The sequence below is a fragment of the Nannobrachium achirus genome (assembly GCF_963921795.1).
Source record: "Nannobrachium achirus genome assembly, chromosome: 19".
Lineage (NCBI taxonomy): Eukaryota > Metazoa > Chordata > Actinopteri > Myctophiformes > Myctophidae > Nannobrachium > Nannobrachium achirus.
The window spans coordinates 38,044,498-38,057,481 of record NC_137826.1 but is presented as its reverse complement, the minus strand read 5'-3'; the positions used below and the strand labels follow the sequence as shown (position 1 = coordinate 38,057,481).

Sequence of the window (12,984 nt, the reverse complement as noted above, 5' to 3'; positions counted from 1 at the left end):
GCATCTCCCTGTACTGGAGTTGCTCCACATGACTACATATGACACTGAAGCACGTACCAAACTCGCTAGACAATTGTACCTGTGTACCAGTTTGGCGAAGCTAACGCTTTAGCAAGAAATTAATCACACGCACTTTGACATTTTGTAGACACACACTGCTTCACTCAGTCTGTGAATCAAAACAAGATAGAGCTTTAGATCATTTGGTATTTAAAAATATTTGAAGAAGATAAAGTGTTTATTGGAGGTCACATGTGTATCCCAAGCACACCTTATGTCCTGTATAATCACATACCATTTTGTCATCAATCTGTAATTTGCATCAATCAATCAGTCAGTCAGTCAGTCAGTCAGTCAGTCAGTCAGTCAGTCAGTCAGTCAGTCAGTCAGTCAGTCAGTCAATCAAAAAATAAATAGTGGCATCTCTGTTGAATCACACCAAATAACACATAGGCTAATTTTCAACAAGACAAATTAATGTTCAGTCAAGCACAGCAATATCAAAGCCATAAATGTGCATCACACATCCACAACAATCCACATCCTGTAATGAGTATCTGCCTCATTTGACTGCACCACATCTATTTTACCAGCAGATGTCATGCATGTGCAGTTTGTGCACTATATTAAATGAAGCATCAGGTAATAGTGAACACATCAAACATATAATTTTCCAAACTCACTCACGCTCTAACGCTCACGCTTATCTACGTTTATCTATTCACTCGCTTCAGCAACTGATCCCAAAGTTCACATGGTATTGGCCATTAGCATTATACCAACGCTGACGGAGCCCGAATTTCATTTCTCCCAAATTAAAGCTGTTTATTAGCGTTTTCTTAGTCTGTTGTCAGGGTTACGGTCCGTTCCTCCAGGCCATGGGATCTGTAGCCCCACACACACACCCCTCTCTCTCACAGTTAGGAATGTGCTCTCTCTCTCTCTCTCTCTCTCTCTCTCTCGCTCTCTCTCTCTCTCTCTCTCTCTCTCATCTTCCAACGGGTATGAAACTCTCTCTCTCTCTCTCTCTCTCTCTCTCTCTCTCATCTTCCAACGGGTATGAAAAAACTATGTGCACCAAGCGCATACATTATGCCTTACATTATGATGCTCCCACATATGCTCCCACATATTCTCACGCACGCACCAGTTACAGTAACTTTCCCCACAACCCACACTCTGCACATATTTTGGAGCACATATCTTCGAACGGGTAAGGTCTAGTTTTATATAAAGACCTTGTTTTCTATCGCTAGGTAAGAATGTCTGGCAAACAGGATTGTTGTTGTTACCCAAGTCAAATCCAATATATAAAAGAAGTGTTTTGAACATTTTGTCATTGTGATTGTGATCCTTGCCTCAGGCCTTAAGGTGGAGGGTGTGTACCGCCGCTGTGGCCTTGTCAGCAAAGTCTCCCAATTGGTAGAAGCCCTGACGACCTCGCCAAGCTCCGCCCCTCTGGAGAAAGACGAACAGGGCATCCTGGACACTGCCTCTGCCCTCAAGCAATTTGTCCGTCGGCAGGATTCACTCATACCGTTGGATCAAAGGAAACTGTGGGTGGAGGCTGCAGGTGAATGCCATTTACCACTTAATGCCATATGTTCAAAAGCGGCCAATCTAATAGCTCACCATCAGGGGCATCATTTGGGGCATCAGGGGATGGCAATTGCCACCCCGTAGTGTTTACATTTAACCTCAAATTCAGTTATTTTATGCATATTGTCCCAAATCTGAATTGTTTTTGCAGATGCATCTGATTTCATCGCAATCGATGCCCGTCCATCTGTGTGACTCGTGTTGTAATTTAGATAACCGTTTTATTGTGTGCAACCATTCATTTATTGACCACTTTCAATGTCACCAAACAAATAGCAAAAATAGTCGATCTATAGACTCTCAACGTGCCGAAAGTGGTTAAAACAAGATAGATACCTTTATAGATAGATAGATACCTTTATTATCCCAAGGGGGAAATTCAGTTGTCCAGTTGTAGGCTTGTAGCACAGCAGTATACAGTTATTTACAAAGTTACAGAGACGTAAGAAAAGATAGATAAGAGGGGAAAAAAAACAAAAAAAACAAGAGCAGTACCAATAAAGAGAAGGTGCATCAATAGAGGGGGTGAATAATATATAAGTATATATACATAAAGTGTCTTACAAAAGAGACCATAGCAGTCAATGCTAGTTAGTGAAAACAAGTATCTCACTGTCATTGTTAAACAAAGCAAAAAATTCAGAAACTACCAACACAACCTAATAGTGGAATGTCAAAAATCAGTGCGAAAAAATAACAAAAACAAAAAGACAGCTCAGAGAAGAAGAAACTAGGAAGCGTGTCACCGCAAGACGCACATGAGCACTCTCCCTGGAAGGTCCTTAGAGGTCAAAGTCAATACAGCAATAGTTCCTTAGAGGTCAAAGTCAATACAGCAATGGTTCCGTCAGTCTAAGTTAGGAAGGGAGACCTTCCTAACTTTCTAACAAAGCAGGTTTCTGGGTAGAAAACCATGTTGTTAACACAATTCTATTTCATTACGATTCAAATCTTTTCCCTCTTTGTCATAACTCATAGCTCTGACAGACGAGCAGACCAGACTGGTGGCCTACAGGCGGTTACTACGACAACTGCCCTGTGACAGCAGAGCGACCCTGAACGCACTCTGTGAACACTTCTACATGTGAGACACACACACACACGCACGCACGCACGCACGCACGCACGCACGCACACATACACACACACACACACACACACACACACACACAGATTACATGCAAATAAACATCTACGTCTTTTCCCCCGTCTCAGGGTTCAGATCTTCAGTTCTGAGAACCGCATGACGTCTCATAACCTGGCCGTGGTTCTGGTTCCCACCTTGTTCCAGGAGCTGGCCATGAACCCAGAGCTGGTCCGCCTCACCAAGGAACTCATCATCCATCACACCTTGCTGTTCTTGGTATGTGTGTGTGTGACTGTGTGTGTGTGTGTGTGTGTGTGTGTGTGTGTGTGTGTGTGTGTGTGTGTGTGTGTGTGTGTGTGTGTGTGTGTGTGTGTGTGTGTGTGTGTGTGTGTGTGTGTGTGTGTGCGTGCGCAAATGAGTTTGTGCAGGCGTGCCATATGTGCATGCCTTGGACACACCATTCTCTGCAGGCCCCTTTTCCACCAGGGTTGAACAGGTTCAGTTATTTTTCCCCGCCTAATATTGAACCAGTTCAGAGTGTTTCCACTGAAATTGAATTGGTTCAGAATCCTAAAAGTTGGTTTGGAACTGGAACAAAACAATTGCCGCCGGTTCCGTGAAAGCACCAAGGTTCTAAATCTAGACCATAACCAACGTTCTTTTGGTGGAAAGGAGGCCGTATGTAGGCCTACCAACAGACTTCCTGTCCACGTTCAGCGTCACTTAAAAAACTGTGATATTTTAGGTCTGTAAATAAGACTCTACCGTACAGTAGGCCTATGTGCACGATGCTTGCTGGTTATCATTCTGGCTTGTCATGTCCAAAATCCAGCCTGACTCTGCAGTCCTATAAGATTTTAGGCTCTCCCCTTTCCTCTGGCTTGTTTTGACACAACAACAACCTAATTATTTTATTTGTACAGGTCGCATGCCACACAATGTTTTTGTTTTGTTTTGACTTGAGCCAGTAGATAAAAACAGAGTATCACCCCTCATGGACAACTGGAGAAGAGCTACAGTATTGACACCATAATGATCTTCTCTCCACAGAGCCCTGGGAATGACAAAGCAGAGGAGGGTGAAGAACTGATAACAGTCTTCTAAAATGCCCAGATACAACACAGGACAGGAGAGAGGAGATTAACCGACGAAAGAGAACAAAAATGCATGATGAATGTCACTGTCGACGCAATGTGTGGGCAGTATATTATGTATATACAGTACCATATATTATATACTATATCAGTGTAGGTTGGGAGAACATTTACATTTGAGCTCTTTAGCTAGTGTTCTTCAGCCAATGGTAGCCTACTGATAAAAAGCCAACGGTAATGATAAAAAATATACCATGATCACTAACACAACACAATGTAAGGAGCAGAGCATAATGGTTTTATAGAATGTGCTAGTCTTAAACGTAAGACAGACAGTTATAGGAAGTTTGCTTTTGTAATGGTGTTTTTTCCTCTCATGTTAATGTTTTCTATTTTTAAATTCAAATTAGATTTTTTTTTCTGTTGAGATTTACTAATGTCTTATTTCACATCCAAATACTGCCAGTTGATTCATTTGAATTCATTCATTAGTTGTTGTTTTTTTCCTGTGCTGAAACTATAAGAATGTATCCCCACATTATTCTGTTCTTTTTAAAATTGCGTAATGGTTTTAAAGCTACAATCTGTAAGTTGTAAGTCTCCTGATGGAAGGAAGTAATTGCATCGATGTACGAACTACAATAAACATGGCAATCTAGAGCTATATTTTCGTCCATGCTTTACCCGTTATGATAGTGTGGTTGCCGTGACGCAAGTCACATTTGCAAGTGAATTCCGTCATGCCATTTGAATTTCCCCCATTCAAGTCAATGGAGATCTCTTTTCATGCCCCATATATGGAGATCCCAAATGTCATCAATATTAAGCCCATATCTGGGAATGCCCATACATGGACATACTGTGTCAGTCTCATGTGGTCTATGATGTCAGACATGACATCTATGATGTCGATCATCTCCATATTGGGTCAAAGTTACATTTTTATTTAAAATCAAAGGAAAAAAGTTATTCACAAATAAATAATAATATATTAAACTATATCTTAGCACAATGCAAGGAATCGATTACTGATGAAGCCTGTCGATTTGACATATGGCACTTAGATAGATAGATAGATAGATAGATAGATAGATAGATAGATATTATCCTAATGGGGAAAATCAGTCGCCCAGAGGCAGCATAGCAGTTTAAGGATACAAATGCATTTTGCATCATATGAGTCATCATATGATGCAAAATGCATCATCATTCATGCTGAAATACTAACATATCTCAAAACACAGATTGAACACAAAAAATAACTCAGGATTGTGTTGATCGTGTCCCAAACAACAATAAAATAAGATCTGGTTGCCTTGACAATGGACAGTTCCCGATGCCAACAGTAGGGGGCAGCAGGTCTCCACAAACTGGACAGAAGAAGACCAAACCCACAATGCAGTTGTGAAAAAACAAAGGTCCGTGAAGTCAGCTGCATTAGCGTTTCCGGCCTGGCAGTCGGCTGCATTAAGCGAAGCTCCAGCCTTCAAAATAAAATAATGTTTGTTTAAAAGACACAAATGTATTTAAGAAATACGTGTATGATGTATGTCTCTATACTAGTGTACTTCTAATTGTCCTAACACATTTTCAGGTTCTTTCAGATTGAAATTCGTGGTATGCGAGCCATTAAAGGCCACTTAACAAGTTAATTCCATTCTTTCTATTGTAATCCATAGAAGAGCTTAAATTGGTTGTTGACACAAGTAGGCTACATCTAATGAGGTCCAGTTACTTAATTATCAATTTGACTTTATCTGTTTATTTAGATTGGGCAGATGTAATGTATGGTAGGCTACTATGGGCTATATTAATGTAAGTAATGAAAATACACCGTGTGTGCATGTACACCAGGGGTCTTCAACAGGGGGTCCAGGACCCCTATTGGGTCCTCAGAATTACTACTCTGAGGAGAACTTTAGCCAAAAATAGAAGATCTACAAGCTTGTAGATCTGCTATTTTTGGCAATAGGTTTGGTGTTGAAGTGAAAAAGCCGGAGACCAAGTACAGAGTGAAAGGTAAAATGTACTAAGTAAAAGATGGAACAAGGATGTAAGGAGTTCAATGTAAAAAAAAAAAAGAAAACGCCCCCAAAAGCTCTAGTGGGCACTAGACAGGAGGCGGCTCTTTGCGTTGGCACTTTGAACACACGCAAAAAAGTGACATTTTCAGACAATTTCAAACTCTAGTTGGCGCTGGAGAGCAGACGGCTCTTTGCGTCGGCACTTTGGAGACACGCACACGTTCGGGGAGACCTCCTCTATCACTCCACACTCTCCGCTAAGCAGGAGAGGTGTAAAATCAATTTCTGTTGGCTTTCCAGTGCAGCCACTCGCTCAAAATAGTGACATTTTCAGGCATTTTCAAACTCTAGTTGGCGCTGGAGAGCAGACGGCTCTTTGCGTCGGCACTTTGGAGACACGCACGCGTTCAGGGAGACCTCCTCTATCACTCCACACTCTCCGCTAAGCAGGAGAGGTGTAAAATCAATTTCTGTTGGCTTTCCAGTGCAGCCACTCGCTCAAAATAGTGACATTTTCAGACATTTTCAAACTCTAATTGGCGCTGGAGAGGGCCACTACATTTTCACACACACTCCAGAGGGCCACAATGCATATACCAAAAATAGAAGATCTACAAGCTCAAAACGTGTCGCATTTGCTATTTTTGCAAATGTTTTAATTGATATCCTTAAAAGTAATTGTTTTATTTAATTTCAAATGCATGTACAGGTTCTTATGTTACTTATGTTACTTCTTACTTTATGAACTTAATCACAAATGCATTTGACATAAAAAAAAGACTATAGTAGTAGGCTACTAGTCATCAAGAAGATACTAATATACAGTCGACTGACATAATGAAAGTGGGTCATGTTTTACATTTGGAATTATAACAGCAGAAATCAATAATATATCAGTATTCTGATATTTGCCTGCATGTGGGTCGCATTAAGTGTAGGGCCCTGTTGCCCATGTATGCTCTAAGAACTCATTCGTTCTCATTATACCGTGACATGGTTTATAAATAAGTACAACTTGATAGAACATCTGTGTAGGACATATTTAAAACAACTTTATACTTGATGTTTAACCACTTGATCCCAAATTGGGGGGAATATTAACCAAAAGTGTCCAATCTACTAGCTCACTGTAGATCTGCTATTTTGGCAAGGGAGAAAAGAATGCAGAAAGTGCATTCCAACTCTAGCCACATTTAGGGTATTACTTTATGACTGCACATTGTGTGTGTGTGTGTGTGTGTGTGTGTGTGTGTGTGTGTGTGTGTGTGTGTGTGTGTGTGTGTGCACCTGTGTGTTGTAGCCCTTGTTTCATGTTATTTTATACTGTTCATTATATTGCAATATATTTATTTATTTAGTATTACTCTCTCTCTCACACATTCTCCCCGAACGCGTGCGTGTCTCCAAAGTGCCGACGCAAAGAGCCGTCTGCTCTCCAGCGCCAACTAGAGTTTGAAAATGCCTGAAAATGTCACTATTTTGAGCGAGTGGCTGCACTGGAAAGCCAACAGAAATTGATTTTACACCTCTCCTGCTTAGCGGAGAGTGTGGAGTGATAGAGGAGGTCTCCCTGAACGTGTGCGTGTCTCCAAAGTGCCGACGCAAAGAGCCGTCTGCTCTCCAGCGCCAACTAGAGTTTGAAAATGCCTGAAAATGTCACTATTTTGAGCGAGTGGCTGCACTGGAAAGCCAACAGAAATTGATTTTACACCTCTCCTGCTTAGCGGAGAGTGTGGAGTGATAGAGGAGGTCTCCCCGAACGCGTGCGTGTCTCCAAAGTGCCGACGCAAAGAGCCGCCTCCTGTCCAGTGCCCAATTTGTAAAGGCTATGCACTCCAGTGAACTGCATTTATCCATTTATAATGTTTTTCTAATGTTAATAAAACTTTTTTTTTACCCAGAAACACAATTAGCATTGTGTGTGTTCGTTTTAATGCTTAATTTATATTTTGAATGTGCATATACTCGTTTTTCAACATTTTTCAATTGCCTCAGGGGTACTCTTATTCTGAAGAGATCGGCACCGGAAGTCTTATTGCAGCTAACGCTAATGCAGCTGACTTCACATAGGCAAAAAACAACATGGAGGGCTTCGGGCTGCGTCCATAGAGTTATTATGACTGTTGTTGACAAACAGTCTGACTGTTGTTGTTGACGCGTTAAAATACCATAGATTCATATAAGTAAAATACAAAGAAAGGAAAAACGTTTCCAAACAGTGTCGTCGTTAAGCAGCAGGAGGACGTTTGTTAGCAGGCAGCTCAACCACTGAAACACTGCAGGTAGGCCTGTTATGAACTCCTCATTAATATGTTCCATCTAGTCATCGATTCATCAACAAATCAGTGCGTTTTATCAAACAATGTGTCTTTGTTGACACATAGTTTTAAGATTGAACAAACACATTCAACTGCTCTGCTGCTGTCTTATACACGTGACCATAAATACAACCAGTCGCTTTTTAATGAGATACATAAAGTGGTTCCTGTGTAAATAAGCCGAAAGGCTTAGGATCTCGATCCTTTTAGTTGACCTTGTACCAGTGATTTGTACTGTCAAGAAACTGTACTTTTCCCTATGCAACCTTGAACCTTCTAATAAATTCTTCAATAAATCAACCAATCAATCAATCAATCAATCAATCAATCAATCAATCAATCAGTCAATCAATCCATAATGTTCATAGTGTTCTGCTCTGTCTCTGATGAGGCAGGACAACACAGACAGAATGCAGTGTGGCAAAATATACAGGATTTATATTTCTGTGTGATTCCAACAAAATCATAGTCTGTAAACTGGTTTTTTTTTACCGGCCAACAGAATAATGGATGACGTGTGTGAATTATAACAGTGTGGAGTGTGGATCACTAGCATCCTTTAAAATTGCCCTGAAAAACCACTTACAGGCAGCAGCCGTTCGCAACTGGTAAAACAAAATGAACCTATCCAACCCTACCCTCCCCTGCCCCTTCTTTGTATATACTGTTTGTCTAGACTTACTGTCTTCTTTTTTGTTTTTCTTTACATATCTACTGCATAGTACTGTGTTCTATTTGTCTGTCATTCAATGTTATATGAGATACTTCAATGGTTTCCAGTGGAAATAAACTTAGTCTTTTCATGGATCTCCTTTTAGTAGACCTTGTACCAGTGAACTGTACCGTCATGAAACTGTACCTTTTCCTATGCAAACTTCTAATAAAGTCTTCAATCAATCAATCAAACAATGGTCTCATAAAACATCACATATGTATAGAGCCATAGAACCATCAGAAATGTTTGTAAACAAATGGGTATTTCCAGGTCAGCAATGTGTCCCTGAGCAAATTGCTCCCTAGTCCCCATAGTAGTCTGTTCCTGTTATTACATACATCTATGTTAAAACACAGATACCTCATTTCACTGGTATGCACATAATATGTGTATTTGCGTGTGTATTTGTCACTGAATATTACTGAATATTATTCAGTGACAAATACACACGCTGGCCACGTAATTCCTTGTTCTATCTCCACAAACTTATCATTTGGGTTTTTTTTATTCGCTTAATTCGCTTATTCACAACTTACCTAATAGACAAGTTATTAACTAAAAAAGTTACTCCTTCCTTAATGTCATTGTTTAAGTTGAAATTAATCCTAAACCCTGGAATTTGTTTTTATACTATTACTATTAGGTAGGCACCAAATGAATCCTACCGCTCATAGGATGCAAAGGATAAGTGGGCACTTTTACACTCACGTGTAAAAATGCATTTCATCAAACTTTCAGATGCTGTTTTTCTCCCAGTGTGGAGGAAGAATATGTTTAGGATTTTTTACTGTGATCTCTCACTCTTGAAATATTATGTAATCCTTGGTTTCTGTTGATTGTAAACAATAGAACGGAGGGTGCGCTTGGTTGCAGAAGCACGAAAAACAGATTGGCTACTTTCAACTTATTAACTTGATTTTAAATAATTATTTTCATTCGTCCCTAATCCTTAATATACTGAACAAAACTCATTATCATGCACCCAAGTTTAATATGTTGGAGAGTTGGGTTTAGGCCATATTGACTTTACCTTCTGCAAACAGTAGTATTATTCTTGACACCACTGGGGCTTCAGTTATTTAAAGTCATATTCAGTCAGTCTTATTCAATTGCTTCATTTCAGACCAGGGTGTGGAGTCCAGACTGCAGGTGAAGATGAACTCCCCCGAAACTGCCATGGAAATTTCTATTAAACAGGAAGAAACTGAAGATGACCTACAGCTCAGTAAGTTGCTTGTGCTCTCTCTTCATTGAGTTGTTTCTGTTCTGTTGTAGGGCTGCCACAAGGTCTTATTTTCACTATACGATAGTCATTGCACAACATATCATGACAATCATCATTAATTACAATATGTCTGAATGATGTAATTTCACTACTGTACATCCAAAAGCACATTCTCTCATGTGCAGATCAATGTAATAGAAAAAGCTGCAGCACATAACTTAATCAGATCTTTGACAGGCTTTATTTCAGCTTCTTGATTTAAGGTTTTAACCACTTGAATGCTAGTATCCCTATCGAACAATCACTGAAAATAGACGATATACAAGCTCACAATGGGCCCGATTCACGAAGCTGTTTAATCCCATATTTTGAATGTAAGGGAATTTACGCAACATCCCACGTTAGTAGGCTGATTCATTAATGTTGTTCTGTCGGTTAATTCATTTAGCTCATGTCTGCTCCTCTGAGGCTGAAGCTTGCGTATGTCTTTAGAATGCTTTATTCTTCATGCAAAGTCAATTAAATAGTGCCAAACCGGCTGTTTGCCAGTGTCGGCCAACTCAGACAAAGTTTCACGTAATGATGAAAATAGACTATCATGCCTGAATAACACCGGAGGCTCAGATGCGCCTCCATTGTGTTGTGGTATTCATTTATAATACTGTAGGCTACTGTATATTTTTCACATGAATGCCACACACAATAGCCTAATAAGTCTTACCATCTTATGAGGAAACAGTGGATGAATTCTAGAAGTTCCAACGCAGGACAGTGATTAATCCAAAAGACAAACTTTCCATCAGTAATCAATAAAGCTCTGGTCCATAATCTATCTGATATAGCGTGCCAGTATGACCTGCTGGATCCTAGCATCACCTTTTACTTCGGTGAAGGTGAGCAATGTTCAGTAGAAAAGGCTCATATAATATTATTTAGTTGTTGTTTTATTAGCCTATAAAACTGTGTTGCTAACACATGACATTGATTTATTTATAAGCGTTTAATCGCGCGAGGGTCTCGCTTCTGCTGATCATCTTTTTTTTTAGTCACATTATTTACACATTATTTACGACGAGCTTAGAAAATCGAAACCCATTTCTCACTAAGTATCGGCCTACAGCCTCATTTACTGTACTACGGAAATCAGAGTTGATTCTATGGTTTAATATTGTTTCATAATTTTATTTTGCTGTAACAACATTATTATTTTGTTTGGTAATGGAACTAAATATATAAATTCAAATTACATTTCAAAATATGCATTTAGCTAAAACATTATTTTTTGGGGGGGAATTTCAGTTTTCAGAAACACTTGTAGTAACCTGTAGTGAGTAAATGTAAATGTTTTGGTCAATCAAAGTAGGTGATAGCTCACTTTGTACATGGAACATGGATGATGGAAAAATAGATGCACATTTTAGGAACCCAGTATTCACTATCATGTTATTTTTTCCGCTCCTAGACATCCTGTGTAAAGAGGAGGTTTCTCCTGAACCGGAGAGGAGCCCCAGTCAGCTCCAGGAGGAACCAGAGCCTCCACAGATTAAAGAGGAACAGGAGGAGCTACTTCAAAGACCAGAGGAGCCTGATGGATCACGGTTGCCAGTTGACCTACTGGCAGTGAAAAGTGAAGTTGAAGATGTAGACATCTCACGCCGCTCTGAAGTTGAAGTTGAGCTCGAATCTGACACTGAAGTCAATGAAGAGGCTGAAGTCACTGAAGACAGTGAACTCACTGAAGACAGTGAAGTCACTGAAGACGGTGATGATTGGGAGGAGACCAGTGGAGGTCGGTCAGCGTTAAACACAGAGACAGGACTTACATATGTGAGGAAGAATTTCCACTGTAAACATTGTGATAAGAGTTTCAAGGATTCATACGGTTTGAAGCAACACACACTGATCCACACTGGAGAAAAACCATACAAGTGTACGCACTGCGACAAGAGTTTTACTCAATCATCTCACCTGAAGACACACCAGCGTAACCACACAGGAGAAAAACCTTTCCACTGTGCATTCTGTAACAAGAGTTTCAACGATTCAAGTTCCCTCAAGAAACACCATCGTGTTCACACGGGAGAAAAACCTTTCCAGTGTGAGCATTGTGACAAGAGGTTCAGCGAGTCAGGTTCCCTGAAGACACACCAGCGTGTCCACACTAAAGAAAAACCTTTCTGCTGTCAATTCTGTGACAAGAGCTTTGGTAGTTCATATGCTTTGAAGCAACACCTGATGATCCATATGGGAGAACGGCCTTTCCAATGTGCACATTGTGACAAGAGTTTTACTCATTCCTCTCACCTGAAGGCACACCAGCGTAACCACACTGGAGAAAAACCTTTCCAGTGTGAACACTGCGACAGGAGTTTCAGTGAGTCGAGTCACCTGAAGTCACACCAGCGTATTCACACCGGTGAAAAACCTTTCCAGTGTGAACACTGTGAGCGGAGCTTCAGTGAGTCTGGTCACCTGAAAGCACACCAGCGCATTCACACCGGAGAAAAGCCGTATCAGTGTAAACATTGTGACAAGAGTTTCAGACAGTCGGGTTGCCTCAAGAAACACCAGCATATCCACACCGGAGAAAAACCTTTCAAGTGTGCACATTGTGACAAGAGTTTCATACAGTCAGGTTACCTGAAGACACACCAGCGTATCCACACAGGAGAAAAACCGTACCAGTGTACACATTGTGACAAGGGTTTCACTTCTTTTAGTAATCTAAAAAGACACGAACAACGTATTCACACAAAGGCAGACACAACTGTTCCACTGCAAATTAGCTCACAGGGAGAATCAAATGAAACACCAGTATGTTTGTAGGGAGGTGGATTGAAAAGTATGCAAGAGGTTCCACACATGCGCATTACTATGTGGGTGCACACTGTACACAGTGTTATGCAAGACCCATACACTGAC

The 12,984-nt window shown here is 40.4% G+C and overlaps 1 protein-coding gene across 1 annotated transcript in view; it reads left to right on the top strand.

Moving 5' to 3' along the window:
* LOC308304806 (arf-GAP with Rho-GAP domain, ANK repeat and PH domain-containing protein 1) overlaps window positions 1–3,842 on the top strand; it is a gene marked incomplete at its 5' end in the record, with an annotated part of 24,437 nt that extends 20,595 nt beyond the window's left edge. Inside the window, 4 exons of the mRNA XM_080749436.1 lie at window positions 1,364–1,573; window positions 2,578–2,683; window positions 2,815–2,962; window positions 3,737–3,842. Coding sequence (XP_080605562.1) covers window positions 1,364–1,573; window positions 2,578–2,683; window positions 2,815–2,962; window positions 3,737–3,790 — 518 coding nt within the window. The 3' untranslated portion in view covers window positions 3,791–3,842. The remainder of the gene's footprint in view (window positions 1–1,363; window positions 1,574–2,577; window positions 2,684–2,814; window positions 2,963–3,736) is intronic.
* Between the last annotated feature and the right edge of the window lie 9,142 nt (window positions 3,843–12,984).